The sequence below is a fragment of the Pseudophryne corroboree genome, chromosome 4, assembly GCF_028390025.1.
Source record: "Pseudophryne corroboree isolate aPseCor3 chromosome 4, aPseCor3.hap2, whole genome shotgun sequence".
NCBI classification, from domain to species: Eukaryota; Metazoa; Chordata; class Amphibia; order Anura; family Myobatrachidae; genus Pseudophryne; species Pseudophryne corroboree.
This window is the reverse complement of record NC_086447.1, coordinates 203,494,642-203,518,464: the sequence shown is the minus strand read 5'-3', so window position 1 is coordinate 203,518,464 and position 23,823 is coordinate 203,494,642. Positions and strand designations below refer to the sequence as shown.

General features: G+C 49.6%; 1 protein-coding gene across 5 annotated transcripts in view; it reads left to right on the top strand.

The window, feature by feature from the left end:
• The window catches only part of SCLY (selenocysteine lyase), a 215,140-nt gene that overhangs the window by 51,788 nt on the left and 139,529 nt on the right, over positions 1-23,823 (top strand). For all 5 annotated transcript variants that reach the window (XM_063915807.1, XM_063915806.1, XM_063915803.1 and 2 more), the window contains one exon: positions 1,129-1,206. In XM_063915807.1, the coding sequence (XP_063771877.1) occupies positions 1,129-1,206 (78 nt within the window). The remainder of the gene's footprint in view (positions 1-1,128; positions 1,207-23,823) is intronic.

The window sequence follows — 23,823 nt, the reverse complement described above, 5'->3', positions numbered from 1 at the left end:
TCAGACTTGACTCCTTGTATTTATCTGGGGACATTTTACCATAATTTTGAGATACTCTAATAGCAATACTCATAGGTAGTATCCACTCTTATCTGCTAAATCCCTGGTGAATGTTACTACATAGTTTCCTGTTGTTGCGATATAACCCTCATTCACCGCAATGCAATCCAGGCTATCACTCAACTCAACATTACTCAGTCATTTACAGAAGACTTTTCCTCCACTAATACCCCTTTCACACTGCCAATGCCGGATCCCACCCGGGAATTGGAAACGGGTCCTTCCCGGGTGGGATCCGGCATTGGACCCTGTCAGGCGGCTTCCCGACCCGGCAATTTGCTTGTTGGGTTGCCATAGCGACGTAGGTGGAGGCGGGGCTGGGAGATGAGCTCATCTCCTCACCGCCTCTCTCCTATGTAGTGAACAGGTCCCGCGTCGCATCGACCCAGGAGCCCGTTCACGCTGCCACTGACCCGGTATTCAACCTAGGAATAATACTGCTTTATTCCCGGGTTGAATTACCGGGTCAGGCGACCCAGGATTTCGACCATGGCGCTTTCACACCGCACACCGACCCATGTCGACCCATCAATATGCCAGGTCGATACCAGGTTATTTGTGTAGTGGGAAAGGGGTATAAATAACAAGGGATACATACAGCATGTCCATGGTCACTATGTCAGCATGGATATCTTGAAAACCTGGACTGGTAGGTTGCTTTGAGGACCAAGTATAGGAAACCCTGCCCCAGGCTTCAGAAGAAACAGCAGAAACTATGACAATATAGCATGAGAGTGTGTATGGTGACATTTTCAGGGTTGCAGTGCTACCATAGCATGTTTTTGTCAGCATGTATGTTTCTGGAGTCTCCTATGGTCTGATATCTTATGCTTGTCCCAGAGCTAAAGATAAAGAGCTAAAGATAAAGGTGCTCCACACTGCTAAAAGGTGTATGTGACAGAAGTGTCTTGTAGTGATCACTGCAATAGTATAAAGGGACGTTTTTAGGGACCTGGAATTCACAATTGAGCCTTGATCAGGCCACAGAGGACCTACAGTGTTGCCTATTTGGTTGCGGTTTTGTATGTGATTAACCCTATGTGTATAACCGTGTCTCTTTTTTCCCAGTTTTGTGAACATGGCAGATAATAATAGGACAGTAAAAGAGGAACAATGTTTGGAGGAGACGGGGAACCATTCTCAGAGGTGAGATATGTAGACATCAGGACAGGGGCAGAATAATACAGCGCCATAGCAATCGGTCGGGGTGGAGTGGTGTCAGTGTTGCCTGTCCTCATACACTCTGGATTTCATACCGTAGATTCATTTTTATACTCAGCATTTCACTCCCATATATCTTCATGGCTGGCATAGGCTTCCTGTAATTGTAGTTACACCACATAAATCCTCAGCTGATTACTCACTTATCACAACATCACAGGGCAACATAAAATAATACTTTCTGCAGCAGGGTACATTGGTTTCCACAGGGAAACATCTGGGTGTAGAGTGGATCTTGATCCAGAGGCACCAATAGGCTAAAGCTTTAGGCTGTTCCAGGATGCATTTGGGCCTCCTCTATAACCCCGCCTCCAGCTCAGTTTCGAGTTGGTGCCTGCAGCAGCAGGTCACCTAACAGGAGTGCTGCACTGGGCATCCCTGAAAAAGCTTTCTGAAAGAAGATTTCTTCTCCGTGCTATCAGCGCTGTATGTCAGGGTGACACTCCAGTGCTACAGCTCCATCACCTCCCAAGCGGCGTTGCATACTCCCGCGACTCAGTTCCCGGGTACTTGCGGCGGAGACGTCCCAGCTTAGGCACACAGTAGCAGACTTGCTGTTGACATAGCTTTAGTATGGCAGCTGAAACTCTTTCCCTCTCTGGGGAAGAAGTTGGCTAGGCCGATTTGAAAAATCGGTGTGGAGGCACATCTTCGAACTCCAGTTTGTAGCCTTGGGATACAATTTTGACCACCCAAGGATCCAAATCCGACTGAACCCAGACTTGGCTGAAGAGTCGAAGATGTGCCCCTACCGGTGCGGGCTCCCGTAGCGGAGCCCCAGCGTCAAGTGGTGGATTTGGTAGAGGCCGGGGAGGATTTTTGTTCCTGTGAACTAGCCGTAGCCGGTGTTGTTTTCCCTCTACATCTTCCTCTGGCTAAGAAAGAAGAGCCACGCCCCCTCCTGAACTTATGCGACCGAAAGGACTGCATCTGGTAATGAGGGGTTTTCTTTTGCTGTGGGAAAACGTAAGGCAAAAAAGACTTACCCGCGGTAGCTGTGGAAACCAGGTCCGCGAGGCCATCCCCAAATAAAAGTTCACCTTTGTAAGGTAAAGCCTCCATATGCCTCTTTGAGTCAGCATCCCCTGTCTATTGACGGGTCCACAGGAACCTTCTAGCAGAAACTGCCATGGCATTAGCTCTTGAACCCAAAAGCCCAATATCTCTCGCAGCCTCTCTCATATATAACGCTGCGTCCTTGATGTGACCTAAGGTCAACACAATACTATCTTTGTCTAGGGTGACAATGTCAGATGCCAAGTTATCAGCTCAAGCTGCAATTGCGCTAGCTACCCATGCCGATGCTACTGCAGGTCTGAGCAGGGCACACGTAGTCACATAAATTGATTTCAAGGTAGATTCCTGCCTACGATCCGCAGGATCCTTTAGGGCCGCCGTATCTGGGGACGGTAGTGCTACCTTTTTGGACAAGCGCGTTAAGGCCTTGTCCACTGTGGGCGAGGATTCTCACCGTAACCTGTCCTTTGAGGGGAAAGGATACGCCATAATAATCTTCTTGGGAACCTGCAGTCTCTTGTCAGGAGTCTCCCAAGCTTATTCAAATAAAGAGTTCAGCTCATGAGATGGGGGGAAAGTTACCTCAGGTTTCTTTTCTTTAGACATGCAGACCCTTGTGTCAGGGACAGAGGGGTCCTCTGTGATATGCAAAACATCTTTTATTGCAATAATTATATTTCTCTAACGTCCTAGTGGATGCTGGGGACTCCGAAAGGACCATGGGGAATAGCGGCTCCGCAGGAGACTGGGCACAAAGTAAAAGCTTTAGGACTAGCTGGTGTGCACTGGCTCCTCCCCCTATGACCCTCCTCCAAGCCTTAGTTAAGATTTTGTGCCCGAACGAGAAGGGTGCAATCTAGGTGGCTCTCCTGAGCTGCTTAGAGTAAAAGTTTAAATAGGTTTTTTTATTTTCAGTGAGACCTGCTGGCAACAGGCTCACTGCATCGAGGGACTAAGGGGAGAAGAAGCGAACTCACCTGCGTGCAGAGTGGATTGGGCTTCTTAGGCTACTGGACATTAGCTCCAGAGGGACGATCACAGGCCCAGCCATGGATGGGTCCCGGAGCCGCGCCGCCGGCCCCCTTACAGAGCCAGAAGAGTGAAGAGGTCCCGAAAATCGGCGGCAGAAGACGTCCTGTCTTCAATAAGGTAGCGCACAGCACCGCAGCTGTGCGCCATTGCTCTCAGCACACTTCACACTCCGGTCACTGAGGGTGCAGGGCGCTGGGAGGGGGCGCCCTGGGACGCAATGAAAATACCTTAAATGGCTAAAAATACATCACATATAGCTCCTGGGCTATATGGATGTATTTAACCCCTGCCAGTTTTCCACAAAAAAGCGGGAGAAAGGCCGCCGAAAAAGGGGCGGAGCCTATCTCCTCAGCACACAAGCGCCATTTTTTCCTCACAGCTCCGTTGGTGGAAGGCTCCCTGACTCTCCCCTGCAGTCCTGCACAACAGAAACAGGGTAAAACAAGAGAGGGGGGGCACTAAATTGGCATATTAATATATACAGCAGCTATATTAGGGAAAAACACTTATATAAGGTTATCCCTATATATATATATATATATATATATATATAGCGCTCTGGTGTGTGCTGGCAAACTCTCCCTCTGTCTCCCCAAAGGGCTAGTGGGGTCCTGTCCTCTATCAGAGCATTCCCTGTGTGTGTGCTGTGTGTCGGTACGCTGTGTCGACATGTATGAGGAGGAAAATGGTGTGGAGGCGGAGCAATTGCCTGTGTTAGTGATGTCACCCCCTAGGGAGTCGACACCTGACTGGATGGTCTTATGGAAAGAATTACGTGATAGTGTCGGCACTTTACGAAAGACTGTTGACGACATGAGACAGCCGGCAAATCAGTTGATACCTGTACAGGCGTCTCAAACACCGTCAGGGGCTATAAAACGCCCGTTACCTCAGGTCGATACGGACACTGACTCCAGTGTCGACGGTGAGGAAACAAACGTATTTTCCAGTAGGGCCACACGTTACATGATCACGGCAATGAAGGAGGTTTTGAACATTTCTGATACTACAAGTACCACAAAAAAGGGTATTATGTGGGGTGTGAAAAAACTACCCGTAGTTTTTCCTGAATCGGATGAATTAAATGAGGTGTGTGATGAAGCGTGGGTTTCCCCCCGATAAAAAACTGCTAATTTCTAAAAAATTATTGGCATTATACCCTTTCCCGCCAGAGGTTAGGGCGCGTTGGGAAACACCCCCTAGCGTAGATAAGGCGCTCACACGCTTATCAAAACAAGTGGCGTTACCGTCCCCTGATACGGCCGCCCTCAAGGAACCAGCTGATAGGAAGCTGGAAAATATCCTTAAAAGTATATACACACATACTGGTATTATACTGCGACCAGCAATCGCCTCAGCCTGGATGTGCAGTGCTGGGGTGGCTTGGTCGGACTCCCTGACTGAAAATATTGATACCCTGGACAGGGACAATATATTATTGACTATAGAGCATTTAAAGGATGCATTTCTATATATGCGAGATGCACAGAGGGATATTTGCACTCTGGCATCAAGAGTAAGTGCGATGTCCATTTCTGCCAGAAGAGGATTATGGACGCGACAGTGGTCAGGGGATGCGGATTCCAAACGGCATATGGAAGTATTGCCGTATAAAGGGGAGGAGTTATTTGGGGTCGGTCTATCGGACCTGGTGGCCACGGCAACGGCTGGAAAATCCACCTTTTTACCCCAAGTCACCTCGCAGCAGAAAAAGATACCGTCTTTTCAGGCTCAGTCCTTTCGTCCCCATAAGGGCAAGCGGGCGAAAGGCCACTCATATCTGCCCCGGGGCAGAGGAAGGGGAAAAAGACTGCAGCAAACAGCCTCTTCCCACGAACAGAAGCCCTCCCCCGCTTCTGCCAAGTCCTCAGCATGACGCTGGGGCCTTACAAGCGGACTCAGGCAAAGTGGGGGCCCGTCTCAAGATTTTCAGCGCGCAGTGGGCTCATTTGCAAGTGGACCCCTGGATCCTGCAGGTAGTATCTCAGGGGTACAAATTGGAATTCGAGACGTCTCCCCCTCGCCGGTTCCTGAAGTCTGCTTTACCAACGTCTACCCCCGACAGGGAGGCGGTATTGGAAGCCATTCACAAGCTGTATTCCCAGCAAGTGATAATCAAGGTACCCCTCCTACAACAGGGAAAGGGGTATTACTCCACGCTGTTTGTGGTACCGAAGCCGGACGGCTCGGTGAGACCCATTTTAAATCTGAAAGCCTTGAACACTTACATAAAAAGGTTCAAGTTCAAGATGGAGTCACTCAGAGCAGTGATAGCGAACCTGGAAGAAGGGGACTATATGGTGTCTCTGGACATCAAGGATGCTTAACTCCATGTCCCAATTTGCCCTTCTCACCAAGGGTACCTCAGGTTTGTGGTACAGAACTGTCACTATCAGTTTCAGACGCTGCCGTTTGGATTGTCCACGGCACCCCGGGTCTTTACCAAGGTAATGGCCGAAATGATGATTCTTCTTCGAAGAAAAGGCGTCTTAATCATCCCTTACTTGGACGATCTCCTGATATGGGCAAGGTCCAGAGAACAGTTAGAGGTCGGAGTAGCACTATCTCAAGTAGTACTACGATAGCACGGATGGATTCTAAATATTCCAAAATCGCAGCTAATTCCGACGACACATCTGCTGTTCCTAGGGATGATTCTGGACACAGTACAGAAAAAGGTGTTTCTCCCGGAGGAGAAAGCCAAGGAGTTATCCGACCTAGTCAGGAACCTTCTAAGACCAGGCCAAGTGTCAGTACATCAATGCACAAGGGTCCTGGGAAAGATGGTGGCTTCTTACGAAGCGATTCCATTCGGCAGATTCCACGCAAGAACTTTTCAGTTGGATCTGCTAGACAAATGGTCCGGATCGCATCTTCAAATGCATCAGCGGATAACCCTGTCTCCAAGGACAAGGGTGTCTCTCCTGTGGTGGTTACAGAGTGCTCATCTCCTAGAGGGCCGCAGATTCGGCATTCAGGATTGGGTCCTGGTGACCACGGATGCCAGCCTGAGAGGCTGGGGAGCAGTCACACAGGGAAGAAATTTCCAGGGCTTGTGGTCAAGCATGGAAACGTCACTTCACATAAATATCCTGGAACTAAGGGCCATTTACAATGCCCTAAGTCAGGCAAGGCCTCTGCTTCAGGGTCAGCCAGTATTGATCCAGTCGGACAACATCACGGCAGTCGCCCACGTAAACAGACAGGGCGGCACAAGAAGCAGGAGGGCAATGACGGAAGTGGCAAGGATTCTTCGCTGGGCGGAAAATCATGTGATAGCACTGTCAGCAGTGTTCATTCCGGGAGTGGACAACTGGGATGCAGACTTCCTCAGCAGACACGATCTTCACCCGGGGGAGTGAGGACTTCACCCAGAAGTCTTCCACATGATTGTAAACCGTTGGGAAAAACCAAAGGTGGACATGATGGCGTCTCGCCTCAACAAAAAACTGGACAGATATTGCTCCAGGTCAAGGGACCCTCAGGCAATAGCTGTGGACGCTCTGGTAACACCGTGGGTGTACCGGTCAGTGTATGTGTTCCCTCCTCTCCCTCTCATACCAAAAGTACTGAGAATCATAAGAAGGAGAGGAGTAAAGACTATACTCGTGGCTCCGGATGGGCCAAGAAGGACTTGGTACCCGGAAATTCAAGAGATGCTCACGGAAGACCCGTGGCCTCTACCTCTAAGACAGGACCTGCTCCAGCAGGGACCATGTCTGTTCCAAGACTTACCGCGGCTGCGTTTGACGGCATGGCGGTTGAACGCCGGATCCTGAAGGAAAAAGGCATTCCGGATGAAGTCATCCCTACCCTGATCAAAGCCAGGAAGGATGTAACCGTACAACATTATCACCGTATTTGGTGTAAATATGTTGCGTGGTGCGAGGCCAGGAAGGCCCCTACAGAGGAATTTCAACTGGGTCGATTCCTGCATTTCCTGCAAACAGGACTGTCTATGGGCCTCAAATTAGGGTCCATTAAGGTTCAAATTTCGGCCCTGTCGATATTCTTCCAAAAAGAACTAGCTTCTGTTCCTGAAGTTCAGACGTTTGTCAAGGGAGTACTGCATATACAGCCTCCTTTTGTGCCTCCAGTGGCACCTTGGGATCTCAATGTAGTGTTGGGATTCCTAAAATCACATTGGTTTGAACCACTCACCACTGTGGACTTGAAATATCTCACATGGAAAGTGGTAATGCTGTTAGCCCTGGGTTCAGCCAGGCGAGTATCAGAATTGGCGGCTTTATCCTATAAAAGCCCTTACCTAATTTTTCATACGGACAGGGCAGAATTGAGGACTCGTCCTCAATTTCTCCCTACGGTGGTTTCAGCATTTCACTTAAACCAACCTATTGTGGTGCCTGCGGCTACTAGGGACTTGGAGGATTCCAAGTTGCTGGACGTAGTCAGGGCCCTGAAAATATATGTTTCCAGGACGGCTGGAGTCAGAAAATCTGACTCGCTGTTTATCCTGTATGCACCCAACAAGCTGGGTGCTCCTGCTTCTAAGCAGACGATTGCTCGTTGGATTTGTAGTACAATTCAGCTTGCACATTCTGTGGCAGGCCTGCCACAGCCAAAATCTGTAAAAGCCCATTCCACACGGAAAGTGGGCTCATCTTGGGCGGCTGCCCGAGGGGTCTCGGCTTTACAACTTTGCCGAGCAGCTACTTGGTCAGGGGCAAACACGTTTGCTAAATTCTACAAATTTGATACCCTGGCTGAGGAGGACCTGGAGTTCTCTCATTCGGTGCTGCAGAGTCATCCGCACTCTCCCGCCCGTTTGGGAGCTTTGGTATAATCCCCATGGTCCTTTCAAGTCCCCAGCATCCACTAGGACGTTAGAGAAAATAAGAATTTACTTACCGATAATTCTATTTCTCATAGTCCGTAGTGGATGCTGGGCGCCCATCCCAAGTGCGGATTGTCTGCATTACTTGTACATAGTTATTGTTACAAAAATCGGGTTATTGTTGTTGTGAGCCATCTTTTCAGAGGCTCCTTCTGTTATCATGCTGTTAACTGGGTTCAGATCACAAGTTGTACGGTGTGATTGGTGTGGCTGGTATGAGTCTTACCCGGGATTCAAAATCCTTCCTTATTGTGTACGCTCGTCCGGGCACAGTATCCTAACTGAGGCTTGGAGGAGGGTCATAGGGGGAGGAGCCAGTGCACACCAGCTAGTCCTAAAGCTTTGACTTTGTGCCCAGTCTCCTGCGGAGCCGCTATTCCCCATGGTCCTTTCGGAGTCCCCAGCATCCACTACGGACTATGAGAAATAGAATTATCGGTAAGTAAATTCTTATTATTGAATACTTTTGACGACTCTTGGGTGCAACCTCGCCTCATCATAGTCAACACTGGAGTCGGAACCCGTGTCGGTATCAGTGTCTGCTATCTGGGTAAAGGGACGTTTATGGGACCCTGAAAGGTCCTGTGACACAGTAAAAGCCATGGGTTGCTTCCCAGCTTTGTCTTTGGACTCCTTTGTCGAATCTTTTATGTAATAAAGCCACATTAGCATTCAAAACATTCCACATGTCCACCCAATCAGGTGTCGGCTGTGCCGACGGAGACACCACCACCATCTGCTCTGCTTCCTCCCTAGACGAGCCTTCCGCTTCGGACATGTCGACACACACGTACTGACACCCCCACACACACTGGGATAACTGAAATATGGGGACAGACCCACAATAAGGCCCTTTGGAGAGACAGAGAGTATGCCAGCACACACCTAGCGCCACAATATACTGAAACCAAAAGTCCCAGCCTAAATAGCGCTTTATAAATATACAATTTTGCACCAAATAATGTGCCCCCCCTCGTTTTTGCCCCGTTTCTGTGTTCAGCAGGGGAGAGTCCGGGAGCAGCTTCTCTGCAGTGTGCTGTGGAGAAAATGGCACTGGTTAGTGCTGGAGGATCAAGCCCCGCCCCCTTGACGGCGGGCTTCGGTCCCGCTCATTTATTTATACTGGCGGGGGTTATATAATATACTGCCTCCGCAGTATCTAAGAATGCTGCCAGTTTCATTTGAGGTGATTATTGCTGCCCAGGGTGCCCCTCCCTGCGCCCTGCACCCATGCTGTGCCTTGTGTGTGTGTGGGAGCAATGGCGCGCAGTGCGACTGCTGCGCGGTACCTCAGTGAAGATCTGAAGTCTTCTGCCGCCTTTGACGTCTTCTTGCTTCATATACTTACCCGGCTTCTATCTTCCGGCTCTGTGAGGAGGACGGCGGCGCGGCTCTGGGACGAACAGCAAGGATGACACCTGTGTTCCGACCCTCTGGAGCTAATGGTGTCCAGTAGCCTAAGAAGCAGAGCCCATCAGTCCAGGAAAGTGGGTCTGCTTCTCTCCCCTCAGTCCCACGAAGCAGGGAGCCTGTTGCCAGCAGTGCTCCCTGAAAATAAAAAACCTAACAAAAGTCTTTTCAGAGAAACTCAGTAGAGCTCCCCTGCAGTGCATCCAGTCTCCTCTGGTCACAGGATCTAACTGAGGTCTGGAGGAGGGGCATAGAGGGAGGAGCCAGAGCACACCCATTCTAGAGTCTTACAGTGCCCATGTCTCCTGCGGAGCCGTCTATACCTCATGGTCCTTACGGAGTCCCCAGTATCCTCTAGGACGTAAGAGAAACACAATACCTGACAAAAAAAAACCCCTGTGTTATGTGACCGCAAATGCACAGCACAAACAGAGGATTTAAGCAGTATGAGGTGACTGAAACACACAGTGAAAAATACAAAATAGTATATCCTGTGGAACACGGTATATGAGACCCTGACGCACTTAGCCCCCCAGGGTACAGAATATACTGATAGCAATATGTGTGATACACAGAATAGAAACCACGCAGCAGCTATAGGCACACACAGTCACAGGTACAATGCAGAAATGATTACATATAATCAATAAAACTGCACTGGACTAGTAATACTACAGATAACTATGTATGTATACAGATATAACAATGCACAGTAAACAGTGGATGTATATCACAGAATACTTGTACTAAATATTAATATAGAGTGCACTTGTTCTTAACCAACGCTGTCTAAATGACATGTAGAATACTTAAGTGCCCTGTAAATGCACAGCGCTGATGAGACAGGCGGCTTTACAGAGAAGACAGTGCCCAGCAGTCCCAGGATCAGCGCAGCTCTGTGAAATGGCGTTCAAACACTGACAGGGAATGAGGGACAGAGAGATGCAGCTCCAGGGCGGGAACACCAGCAGTAGATGGCGCCTGGAGCTGTGGGAGGGGCTACAGGTCAGCGCCTTATCCCCCTCTGCTAAACTTCACCACTGGGTACTATGGAACCTACGTTAAACGGATTTTGGTAAATCCGACCTGTGCTCCCTGCCCTGGTGGATATAGTGGTGTCCCTGCACATCCACAGGGTCCATGCCAGCGGCGCGGTCCGTCTCCTGGGGACGCGACCGGATCGCCATTTCGGTGGGTCCCAGCTAGTGGACCCTCTTACCTCCTCCCTGAAGTGCGACCACGCGATCCAGGAGAGCAGCAGTGATGTGTGCCTTAAGGGAACCAGAGAGTAAGTACACGCTGCAAGTACCCGACAACCAGGGCGCGGGAATATGCAGCGCCGCTGAGGGAGGTGATGTAGCCACAAAACAGAATGTGAGACTGACATGCCTGTGCTGCAGCCCTTGAAGTCTTCTTTCTTTAAAAAAGCTCTTTTCAGGGCTGCCTAGCCAGGCCACCTGTTAGATGCCTGCACTGCAGGCACCAACTTACAAACTGAGCACCAGTGCATGGAGGCGGGGATATAGAGGAGGCGTTGCAGTGCATCCTGGGAACAGTCAAAGCTTTAGCCCGTTGGTGCCTCAGATCAAGATCCAAATCTACACCCCAATGTTATTCCCTGTGGAATACCAGTGTACCCCGCTGCAGAATAGCCATTACCTAGTGTTAAAAATAAGAACGTTTTGAGTTTGCCAAAAGGCATGTGGACGACTCCCCAAATGTATGGAGGAAGGTTTTCTGGTCAGATGAGACTAAAATTGAACTTTTCGGCCACCAAGCGAAACGCTATGTCTGGCGCAAACCAGTGAAACATGGTGGTGGCAGCATCATGCTGTGGGGATGTTTTTCAGCAGCAGGGACTGGTAAACTGTTTCGAGTCAAGGGAAAGATGGATGGTGCTAAATACAGGGATATTCTTGAGCAAGTGGAGGAGCTGGACTCTAACATATTCATCCAAAGACTAAGCCTGGAAGTCGGATATAGGAACTTTCATAAGCAATTTGGATACTTGCAAACACGGACCTGAGCTTACAAACTGGACCAAGCAGATTCTTGAACCAAGCCAATACAAGGTCCCCATCTCCAACTGCAGTTGGTAAATATTCCATTTGCTTGTACCTGTTCCTGGACTGTGGCTATATTCCATTCGCCATTCGCTTGTACCTGTTCCTGGACTGTGGCTATAACATATGGATGAACTTTAATATTTGAGCTCCAGCATAATTTTTTAAATTCTATATATATTTTTATATGGAACTTTTTATTGAATGCAGTGCTATGATATGCCCTTATTTACATAAACAATGTTTTGAACAAATGTTGCAACAATAGGATTATACAGAGTATTTAATAAAATTGTGATATTTTTATCTTATTTAGCTCTTTAGCGCCAATTTGTTCTTGTGTTTATCTATTTGTGGGGACTAACTATCCCAATATTTATTGGCAGCATTTAGTTAAGCAGCTCACGATCAGCGATGCCGCGCATCGTTCATCGCTTGTGCCTCCACACTCAAAGATATGAACGTTCATATCTTTGAGTCGTATCGCCCAGTGTGCAGGGCTTATTAGTCAAAGCCCAGATCTCAATCCAATTGAGAATCTGTGGTCAGACTTGAAGATTACTGTTTACAAGTGGAAACCATCCAACATGAAGGAGCTGGAGCAGTTTTGCCTTGAGGAATGGGCAAAAACCCCAGTGACAAGATGTGGCAAGCTCAGAGACTTATACAAAGCGACATGCAGCTGTAATTGCCGCAAAAGGTGGCTCTACAAAGTACTGACTTTAGGGTGGTGCATGCTGAAAATTTCTGTTATTTTGTCCTATTTGGTGTTTGCTTCACACAAAAAAATAAGAATTTACTCACCGGTAATTCTATTTCTCTAACGTCCTAGTGGATGCTGGGAACTCCGTAAGGACCATGGGGAATAGCGGGCTCCGAAGGAGGCTGGGCACTCTAGAAAGATCTTAGACTACCTGGTGTGCACTGGCTCCTCCCACTATGACCCTCCTCCAAGCCTCAGTTAGATTTCGTGCCCGGCCGAGGTTGGATGCACACTAGGGGCTCTCCTGAGCTCTTAGAAAGTTATAGTCTTAGAATTTGTTCTTTTCAGTGAGACCTGCTGGCAACAGGCTCACTGCAGCGAGGGACTAAGGGGAGAAGAAGCGAACTCGCCTGCTTGCAGCCGGATTGGTCTTCTTAGGCTACTGGACACCATTAGCTCCAGAGGGATCGACCGCAGGCCCAGCCTTGATGTTCGGTCCCGGAGCCGCGCCGCCGTCCCCCTTACAGAGCCAGAAGCAAGAAGATGGTCCGGAAAATCGGCGGCATGAAGACTCAGTCTTCACCAAGGTAGCGCACAGCACTGCAGCTGTGCGCCATTGCTCCTCTCACACACTTCATACTCCGGTCACTGAGGGTGCAGGGCGCTGGGGGGGGGCGCCCTGAGGCAGCAATAAAAACACCTTGGCTGGCAAAAATACCTCAATATATAGCCCCAGGGGCTATATATGAGGTAAATACCCCTGCCAGAAGTCCATAAAAAACGGGAGAATAGGCCGCGAAAAAGGGGCGGAGCCTATCTCCTCAGCACACTGGCGCCATTTTCCCTCACAGCTCCGTTGGAGGGAAGCTCCCTGGCTCTCCCCTGCAGTCTACAAGGGTTAAAAAAAGAGAGAGGGGGCACTAAATTTAGGCGCAGTATACATTATATATATAGATATAAAGCTATAGGGGACATAACTCAGTTAGTCCCTGCAGTATATGGCGCTCTGGTGTGTGCTGGCATACTCTCACTCTGTCCCCCCAAAGGGCTTTTGTGGGTCCTGTCCTCGTTTAGAGCATTCCCTGTGTGTCTGCGGTGTGTCGGTACGGCTGTGTCGACATGTTGAATGAGGAGGCTTATATGGTGACGGAACAGAGGCCGATATATGTGATGTCGCCCCCTGTGGGGCCGACACCAGAGTGGATAGAGAGGTAAAAGGTATTAACCGACAGTGTCAACTCCTTACATAAAAGGGTGGATGACGTAACAGCTGTGGGACAGCCGGCTTCGCAGCCCGCGCCTGCCCAGGCGTCTCAAAGGCCATCAGGGGCTCAAAAACGCCCGCTCTCTCAGATGGCAGACACAGATGTCGACACGGAGTCTGACTCCAGTGTCGACAAGGTGGAGACATATACACAATCCAATCCGTGACTTGATCCCGGCAATAAAAAATGTGTTATACATTTCTGACTTTAACCTCTATAAATGGGTTTTAGGTTTGGGGAGAAAAAACAGGCAGTGTTTTGTTCCCCCATCAGATGAATAAATGAAGTGTGTGAAAAGCGTGGGTTCCCCCGTTAAGAAACTGGTAATTTATAAAAAGTTACTGATGGCGTACCCTTTCCCGCCAGGAGGATAAGTTGCGCTGGGAGATATCCCCTAGGGTGGATAATGCGCTCACACGTTTGTCAAAAATGGTGGCACTGCCGTCTTAGGATACGGCCACTTTAATAGGTACCTGTTGATAAAAAAAACAGGAGGCTATCCTGAAGTCTGTATTTACACACTCAGGTACTAGACTGAGACCTGCAGATAGTGCTGCTGCAGCGTGGTTGGTGACCCTGTCAAACAGGGATAATAGTTGGCAAACATAAAAACATATTAAAGACGTTGTCTTATATATGGGGGATGCACAGAGGGATATTTTGCCGGCTGGCATCCAAAATAAATGTAATGTCCATTCTGTCAGGAGGGTATTAGAGACCTGTCACTGGACAGGTGATGCTGACTTAAAAAGCGCATAGAGAGCCTTATAAGAGTGAGGAATTATTTGGGGATGGTCTCTGGGACCTCGTATCCACAGCAACTGCTGGGAAGAAATAATTTTACCTCAGGTTTCCTCACAGAAAAAGGTACAGTCCTTTCGGCTTCAGAAAAGCAAGCGGGTCAAATGGCGCTTCCTTTCTGTACAGAGACAAGGGTAGAGGGAAAAAGCTGCACCAGTCAGCCTGTTCCCAGAATCAAGATTCTTCCCCCGCCTCCTGTGAGTACACACCATGACGCGGGTGCTCCACAGGTGTAGCCAGGTACGGTGGGGGGCCGCCTCAAAAATTTCAGCAATTAGTGGGCTCGCTCACAGGTGGATCCCTGTTTCTTCCAAGTAGTATTTCAGGGGTACAAGCTGGAATTAGAGATGTCTCCCCCCCAGCCGTTTCCTAAAATATGCCTTGCTGACAACTCCCTCAAGCAGGGAGGCTGTGCTAGAGGCAATTAATAAGCGGTATTCCCAGCAGGTAATACTCAAGGTGCCCCTACTTCAACAAGGACGGGGTTACTATTCCACACGGGTTGGGGTACCGAAACCGCATGGTTCGGTGTGACCCATTTTATATTTAAAATCCTTGAACATAAAAAAATTCAAGTTCAAGATGGAATCGCTCAGGGCGGTTATTGCAAGCCTGGACGAGGGGGATTACATGGTATCCCGGGACATCAAGGATGCTTACCTGCATGTCCCCATTTACCATCCTCGCCAGGAGTACCTCAGATTTGTGGTACAGGATTACCATTACCAAGTCCAGACACTGCCGTTTGGACTGTACATGGCACCGAGGGTGTTTTATCAAGGTAATGGCCGAAATGATGATACTCCTTCAAAAAAAGGGAGTTGTAATTATCCCGTAATTGGACAATCTCGTTATAAGGGCGAGGTCCAAGGAGCAGTTGGTAGTCGGGGTAGCACTATTTTGGAAAGTGCTACAACAGCATAGGTGGATTCTAAACAGTCCAAAGTCACAGCTGGTTCCTATGACACGTCTACTGTTCCTGGGGATGGTTCTGGACATAAACCAGAAATAGTGTTTCTCCCGGAGGAGAAAGCCAAGGAGTTGTCATCTCTAGTCAGAGACCTCCTGAAACCAAAATAGGTAGCGGTGCATCATTGCACGCGAGTCCTGGGAAAAATGCTAGCTTCTTACGAAGCAATCCCATTAGGCAGGTTCCATACAAGAACTTTTCAGAGGGACCTGTTGGACAAGTGGTCCGGATCGCATCTTCCGATGCATAGGCTGATAACCCTGTCTCCAAGGACCAGGGTATCTCTACTGTGGTGGCTGCAGAGTGCCCATCTTCAAGAGGGCCGCAGGTTCGGCATACAGGACTAGGTCCTAGTGACCATGGATTCCAGCCTTTGAGGCTGGGGGGCAGTCACATAGGGAAGAAACTTCCAGGGACTTTGGTCAAGTCAGGTTATTTCCCTACACATAAATATTCTGGATCTGAGGGCCATTTACAATGCCCTGAGGCCAGCAAGGCCTCTGCTTCAAAACCAGCCGGTACTGATCCAATCAGACAACATCACGGCAGTCGCCCATGTAATCAACAGGGCGGCACAAAAAGCAGGATGGCGATGGCAGAAGCCACAAGGATTCTCCGATAGGCGGAAAATCATGTGTTAGCACTGTCAGCAGTGTTCATTCCCGGAGTGGACAACTGGGAAGCAGATCTTCTCAACAGACACGACCTCCACCCGGGAGAATGGGGACTTCCTCCAGAAGTCTTCCAATAGGATTGTACACCATTGGGAAAGGCCACAGGTGGACATGATGGCGTCCCGCCTTAACAAAAAGCTATAAAAGATATTGCTCCAGGTCAAGGGACCCTCAGGCGATAGCTATGGCCGCTCTGGTAACACCGTGGGTGTACCAGTCGGTTTAGGTGTTCTCCCCTCTGCCTCTCATACCAAAGGTACTGAGAATAATAAGAAGGCGAGGAGTAAGAACGATACTCGTGGATGGCCAAGAAGAGCTTGGTACCCAGAACTTCAAGAATTTATATCAGAGGACCAATGGCCTCTGCCACTCAGTCAGGACCTGCGGCAGCAGGGGCCCTGTCTGTTCCAAGACTTACCGCGGCTGCGTTTGACGGCATGGCGGTTGAACGCCGGATCCTGAAGGAAAAGGGTATTCCGGAGGAAGTAATTCCTACGCTTACTAAAGCCAGGAAAGAGGTTACAGCAACTCATTATCACCGCATATGGCGAAAATATGTTGCATGGTGTGAGGCCGAAAGGGCCCCAACAGAGGAATTTCAACTAGGTCGATTTCTGCATTTCCTGCAAGCAGGAGTGACTATGGGCCTTAAATTGGGTTCCATTAAGGTACAGATCTCGGCTCTGTCGATTTTCTTTCAAAAAAGAACTAGCTTCAGTACCTGAAGTTCAGACATTTATAAAAGGAGTGCTGCATAGTCAGCCCCCGTTTGTGCCTCCTGTGGCACCTTGGGATCTCAACGTGGTGTTGAGTTTTCTTAAAATCACTTTGGTTTGAACCACTAAAAACCGTGGATCTGAAATATCTCACATGGAAGGTGGTTATGTTATTTGCCTTGGCTTCTGCCAGGCGAGTATCAAAATTGGCGGCTTTGTCTTGTAAAAGCCCTTATTTGATTTTCCATATGGATAGGGCAGAATTGAGGACTCGTCCCCAGTTTCTCCCTAAGGTGGTGTCAGCGTTTCACCTGAACCAGCCTATTGTGGTGCCTGCGGCTACTAAGGATTTGGAGGACTCCAAGTTGCTAGACGTTGTCAGGGCCCTGAAAATATATGTTTCCAGGACGGCTGGAGTCAGAAAATCTGACTCGCTGTTTATCCTATATGCACCCAACAAGCTGGGTGCTCCTGCTTCTAAGCAGACTATTGCTCGTTGGATTTGTAGTACAATTCAGCTTGCACATACTGTGGCAGGCCTGCCACAGCCAAAATCTGTCAATGCCCATTCCACAAGGAAGGTGGGCTCATCTTGGGCGGCTGCCCGAGGGGTCTCGGCTTTACAACTTTGCCGAGCAGCTACTTGGTCAGGGGCAAACACGTTTGCAAAATTCTACAAATTTGATACCCTGGCTGAGGAGGACCTGGAGTTCTCTCATTCGGTGCTGCAGAGTCATCCGCACTCTCCCGCCCGTTTGGGAGCTTTGGTATAATCCCCATGGTCCTTACGGAGTTCCCAGCATCCACTAGGACGTTAGAGAAAATAAGAATTTACTCACCGGTAATTCTATTTCTCGTAGTCCGTAGTGGATGCTGGGCGCCCATCCCAAGTGCGGTTTATCTGCATTACTTGTACATAGTTATTGTTAACTAAATCGGGTTATTGTTGAGCCATCTGTTGAGAGGCTCTATTGTTTCATACTGTTAACTGTGTTTCATATCACGAGTTGTACGGTGTGATTGGTGTGGCTGGTATGAGTCTTACCCGGGATTCAATATCCTTCCTTATTGTGTACGCTCGTCCGGGCACAGTACCTAACTGAGGCTTGGAGGAGGGTCATAGTGGGAGGAGCCAGTGCACACCAGGTAGTCTAAGATCTTTCTAGAGTGCCCAGCCTCCTTCGGAGCCCGCTATTCCCCATGGTCCTTACGGAGTTCCCAGCATCCACTACGGACTACGAGAAATAGAATTACCGGTGAGTAAATTCTTATTTTCTCTTAGTCCGTAGTGGATGCTGGGGACTGCGTAAGGACCATGGGGAATAGACAGGCTCCGCAGGAGACTGGGCACTCTAAGAAAGATTTAGGACTACCTGGTGTGCACTGGCTCCTCCCCCTATGACCCTCCTCCAAGCCTCAGTTAGGACACTGTGCCCGGAAGAGCTGACACAATAAGGAAGGATTTTGAATCCCGGGTAAGACTCATACCAGCCACACCAATCACACCGTACAACTCGTGATAGGAACCCCGGTTAACAGTATGATAACAATGGAGCCTCTGAACAGATGGCTCGCCATAACAACCCGATTTGTGTAACAATAACTATGTACAAGTATTGCAGACAATCCGCACTTGGGACGGGCGCCCAGCATCCACTACGGACTACGAGAAATAGAATTACCGGTGAGTAAATTCTTATTTTCTCTAACGTCCTAGTGGATGCTGGGGACTCCGTAAGGACCATGGGGATTATACCAAAGCTCCCAAACGGGCGGGAGAGTGCGGATGACTCTGCAGCACCGAATGAGAGAACTCCAGGTCCTCCTCAGCCAGGGTATCAAATTTATAGAATTTTGCAAACGTGTTTGCCCCTGACCAAGTAGCAGCTCGGCAAAGTTGTAAAGCCGAGACCCCTCGGGCAGCCGCCCAAGATGAGCCCACCTTCCTTGTGGAATGTTTTTAGGCTGCGGTAGTCCCACCGCAGAATGCGCCAGCTGAATAGTGCTACAAATCCAGCGCGCGATAGTCTGCTTAGAAGCAGGTGCACCCAGCTTGTTGGGTGCATATAGAATAAACAGCGAGTCAGTTTTCCTGACTCCAGCCGTCCTGGAAACATAAATTTTCAGGGCCCTGACTACGTCCAGAAACTTGGAATCCTCCAAGTACCTAGTAGCCACAGGCACCACAATTGGTTGGTTCAAGTGAAAAGCTGATACCACCTTCGGGAGAAACTGAGGACGAGTCCTCAACTCTGCCCTATCCATATGGAAAATCAGATAGGGGCTTTTACAGGATAAAGCCGCCAATTCTGACACCCGTCTGGCCGAAGCCAGAGCCAACAACATAACCACTTTCCATGTGAGATATTTTAAATCCACAGTCTTAAGTGGTTCAAACCAATGTGATTTTAGAAACTCCAAGACCACATTGAGATCCCCAGGTGCCACTGGAGGCACAAAAGGAGGCTGAATATGCAGGACTCCCTCGACAAAAGTCTGAACTTCAGGCAGTGAAGCCAGTTCTTTCTGGAAGAAAATCGACAGGGCCGAGATCTGGACCTTAATGGACCCCAATTTGAGGCCCAAAGTCACACCTGCTTGCAGGAAATGTAGGAAACGACCCAGTTGAAATTCCTCCGTTGGGGCCTTCTTGGCCTCACACCAAGCAACATATTTCCGCCAAATGCGGTGATAATGCTTTGCGGTGACATCCTTCCTGGCTTTGATCAGGGTAGGGATGACTTCCTCCGGAATACCTTTTTCCTTTAGGATCCGGCGTTCAACCGCCATGCCGTCAAACACAGCCGCGGTAAGTCTTGGAACAGACAGGGTCCCTGCTGCAGCAGGTCTTGTCTGAGCGGCAGAGGCCAAGGGTCCTCTGCAAGCATCTCTTGAAGTTCCGGGTACCAAGCTCTTCTTGGCCAATCCGGAGCCACGAGAATAGTTCTCACTCCTCGTCTTCTTATTATTCTCAGTACCTTGGGTATGAGAGGCAGAGGAGGAAACACATAAACCGACTGGTACACCCACGGTGTCACTAGAGCGTCCACAGCGATCGCCTGAGGGTCCCTTGACCTGGCGCAATACCTTTTTAGCTTTTTGTTTAGGCGGGACGCCATCATGTCCACCTGTGGTTTTTCCCAACGGTTGACCAGCATTCGGAAAACTTCTGGATGAAGTCCCCATTCTCCCGGGTGGAGGTCGTGCCTGCTGAGGAAGTCTGCTTCCCAGTTGTCCACTCCCGGAATGAATACTGCTGTCAGTGCTAACACATGATTCTCTGCCCATCGGAGAATCCTTGTGGCTTCTGCCATTGCCCTCCTGCTTCTTGTGCCGCCCTGTCTGTTTACATGGGCGACCGCCGTGATGTTGTCTGACTGGATCAGCACCGGCCGGTTCTGAAGCAGGGGTCTTGCTTGACTTAGGGCATTGTAAATGGCCCTTAGCTCCAGAATATTTATGTGAAGCGAAATCTCCTGATTTGACCACAGTCCTTGGAAATTTCTTCCCTGTGTGACTGCCCCCCAGCCCCGAAGGCTGGCATCCGTGGTCACCAGGACCCAGTCCTGTATTCCGAATCTGCGGCCCTCTAGTAGATGAGCCCTCTGCAGCCACCACAGCAGCGACACCCTGGTCCTTGCCGACAGGGTTATCCGCTGTTGCATCTGGAGATGAGACCCGGACCATTTGTCCAACAGGTCCCACTGGAAAGTCCTTGCGTGGAACCTTCCGAATGGAATTGCCTCGTACGAAGCTACCATTTTTCCCAGGACTCGTGTGCATTGATATACCGACACCTGTCCCGGTTTTAGGATGTCTCTGACTAGAGATGACAACTCCTCGGCTTTTTCCACTGGAAGAAACACTCTTTTTTCTGGTCTGTGTCCAGAATCATTCCCAGGAACAGAAGACGTGTCGTCGGGACCAGCTGTGACTTTGGAATATTGAGAATCCAGCCGTGCTGTTGTAGCACTTCCCGAGAAAGTGCTACCCCCACTATCAACTGTTCCTTGGACCTCGCCTTTATCAGGAGATCGTCCAAGTACGGGATAATTGAAACTCCTTTCTTGCGAAGGAGTATCATCATTTCGGCCATTACCTTGGTAAAGACCCTCGGTGCCGTGGACAACCCAAACGGCAGCGTCTGGAACTTATAGTGACAGTCCTGTACCACAAACCTGAGGTACTCCTGGTGAGGAGGGTAAATGGGGACATGTAGGTACGCATCCTTGATGTCCAGGGAGACCATGTAATCCCCCTCCTCCAGGCTCGCAATAACCGCCCTGAGCGATTCCATCTTGAACTTGAACCTTTTGATATAAGTGTTCAAGGATTTTAGATTTAAGATGGGTCTCACCGAACCGTCCGGTTTCGGTACCACAAACATTGTGGAATAGTAACCCTTTCCTTGCTGAAGGAGGGGTACCTTGATAATCACTTGCTGTGAATACAGTTTTTGAATAGCCACCAACACTGCCTCCCTGGCAGAGGGAGTTGCCGGTAAGGCAGATTTTAGGAAGCGGGGGGGGGGGGGGGGGGGGGAGACGTCTCGAATTCCAGCCTGTACCCCTGAAGTACTACTTGAAGGACCCAGGGATCCACCTGTGAGAGAGCCCACTGTGCGCTGAAATTTCTGAGACGGGCCCCCACCGTACCCGGGTCCGCCTGAGCAGCCCCAGCGTCATGCTGTGGACTTACCGGACGCAGGGGAGGACTTCTGCTCTTGGGAACTAGCTGTGTGTTGCAGCTTTTTTCCTCTACCTTTGCCTCTCGGCAGAAAGGATGAGCCTCTAGCCCTCTTGCTTTTCTGGGGCCGAAAGGACTGTACCTGATAATACGGTGCTTTCTTTTGCTGTGGGGCAGCCTGTGGCAAAAAGGTCGATTTCCCAGCAGTAGCTGTGGACACGGGGTCCGAAAGACCATCCCCAAACAGTTCCACCCCCTTATAGGGCAAAACCTCCATGTGCCGCTTTGAGTCGGCATCGCCAGACCATTGCCGAGTCCATAACCCCCTTCTGGCGGCAATGGACATAGCGCTAATTCTTGATGCCAGCCGGCAAATATCCCTCTGTGCATCACGCATGTATAAGACTGCATCTTTTATATGCTCAATCGTCAGCAAAATATTGTCCCTATCCATGGTATCAATATTATCTGACAGGGAATCTGACCACGCAGCAGCAGCACTGCACATCCAAGCTGATGCAATCGCTGGTCGCAATATAATGCCCATGTGTGTGTAAATAGCTTTTAGGGTAGCTTCCTGCTTTCTATCAGCAGGTTCCTTCAGGGTGGCCGTATCCGGAGACGGTAGTGCCACCTTCTTTGATAAGCGTGTCAGCGCCTTATCTACCCTAGGGGGTGTTTCCCAACGTGACCTATCCTCTGGCGGGAAAGGGTACGCTGACAATAATCGTTTTGAAATTATCAATTTCTTATCGGGGGAAGTCCACGCTTCCTCACACACCTCATTTAATTCCTCAGATACAGGAAAAACTACAGGTAGTTTTTTCTCACCAAACATAATACCCTTTTTTGTGGTACCTGGGGTATTATCAGAAATGTGTAAAACATTTTTCATTGCCTCAATCATGTAACGGGTGGACCTATTGGAGGGTACACTAGTCTCATCGTCGTCGACACTGGAGTCGGTATCCGTGTCGACGTCTGTATCTGTCACCTGAGGTAGCGGGCGTTTTAAAGCCCCTGATGACATTTGAGACGCTGGAACAGGCACAAGCTGTGTAGCCGGCTGTCCTATGTCGTCAAACCTTTTGTGTAAAGAGTTGACACTTTCACGCAATTCCTTCCATAAGTCCAACCACACAGGTATCGACCCCTCAGGGGGTGACATCACATTCACAGGCATTTGCTCCGCCTCCACATCATTTTCCTCCTCATACATGTCGACACAGCAGTACCGACACACAGCAGACACACAGGGAATGCTCTTACAGAGGACAGGACCCCACAAAGCCCTTTGGGGAGACAGAGGGAGAGTATGCCAGCACACACCAGAGCGCTATATATCACAGGAATATCACCTATAGAAGTGTGTTTTCCCCTTATAGCTTCATAAAAACGTTATACTGCGCCTAATTTGTGCCCCCCCTCTCTTTTTTACCCTTTTCTGTAGTGCAGGACTGCAGGGGAGAGCCAGGGAGCTTCCTTCCAGCGGAGCTGTGAGGGAAAAATGGCGCCAGTGTGCTGAGGGAGAAGGCCCCGCCCCTTTTTCGGCGGGCTTTCTCCCACTATTTTAATATATCTGGCAGGGGTTAATATACACCTATATAGCCCCTGGGGCTATATATGGTGTTAGTTTGCCAGCCAAGGTGTTATTATTGCTGCTCAGGGTGCCCCCCCCCCCAGCGCCCTGCACCCATCAGTGACCGCAGTGTGTGGTGTGCATGAGGAGCAATGGCGCACAGCTGCAGTGCTGTGCGCTACCTTGGAGAAGACAGAAGTCTTCAGGCGCCGATTTTCTGGACCACCTTCTTGCTTCTGGCTCTGTAAGGGGGACGGCGGCGCGGCTCCGGGAACGGACGACGAGGTCGGGTCCTGTGTTCGATCCCTCTGGAGCTAATGGTGTCCAGTAGCCTAAGAAGCCCAAACTACCACCACTTAGGTATGTTCACTTCTTCTCCCCTTAGTCCCTCGATGCAGTGAGCCTGTTGCCAGCAGGTCTCACTGAAAATAAAAAACCTAACAAACACTTTCTTTCTAGGAGCTCAGGAGAGCCCCTAGTGTGCATCCAGCTCGGCCGGGCACAGTAATCTAACTGAGGCTTGGAGGAGGGTCATAGGGGGAGGAGCCAGTGCACACCAGGTAGTCCTAAATCTTTCTTAGAGTGCCCAGTCTCCTGCGGAGCCCGTCTATTCCCCATGGTCCTTACGGAGTCCCCAGCATCCACTAGGACGTTAGAGAAAGCCCCATCTTCAAAGTTGTATCCATGTTCTGTGAATGAACTGATGCAAACCTTCAAACAATCCATTTTAATTCCAGGTTGAGGCAACAAAACATGAAAAATGCAAAGGGG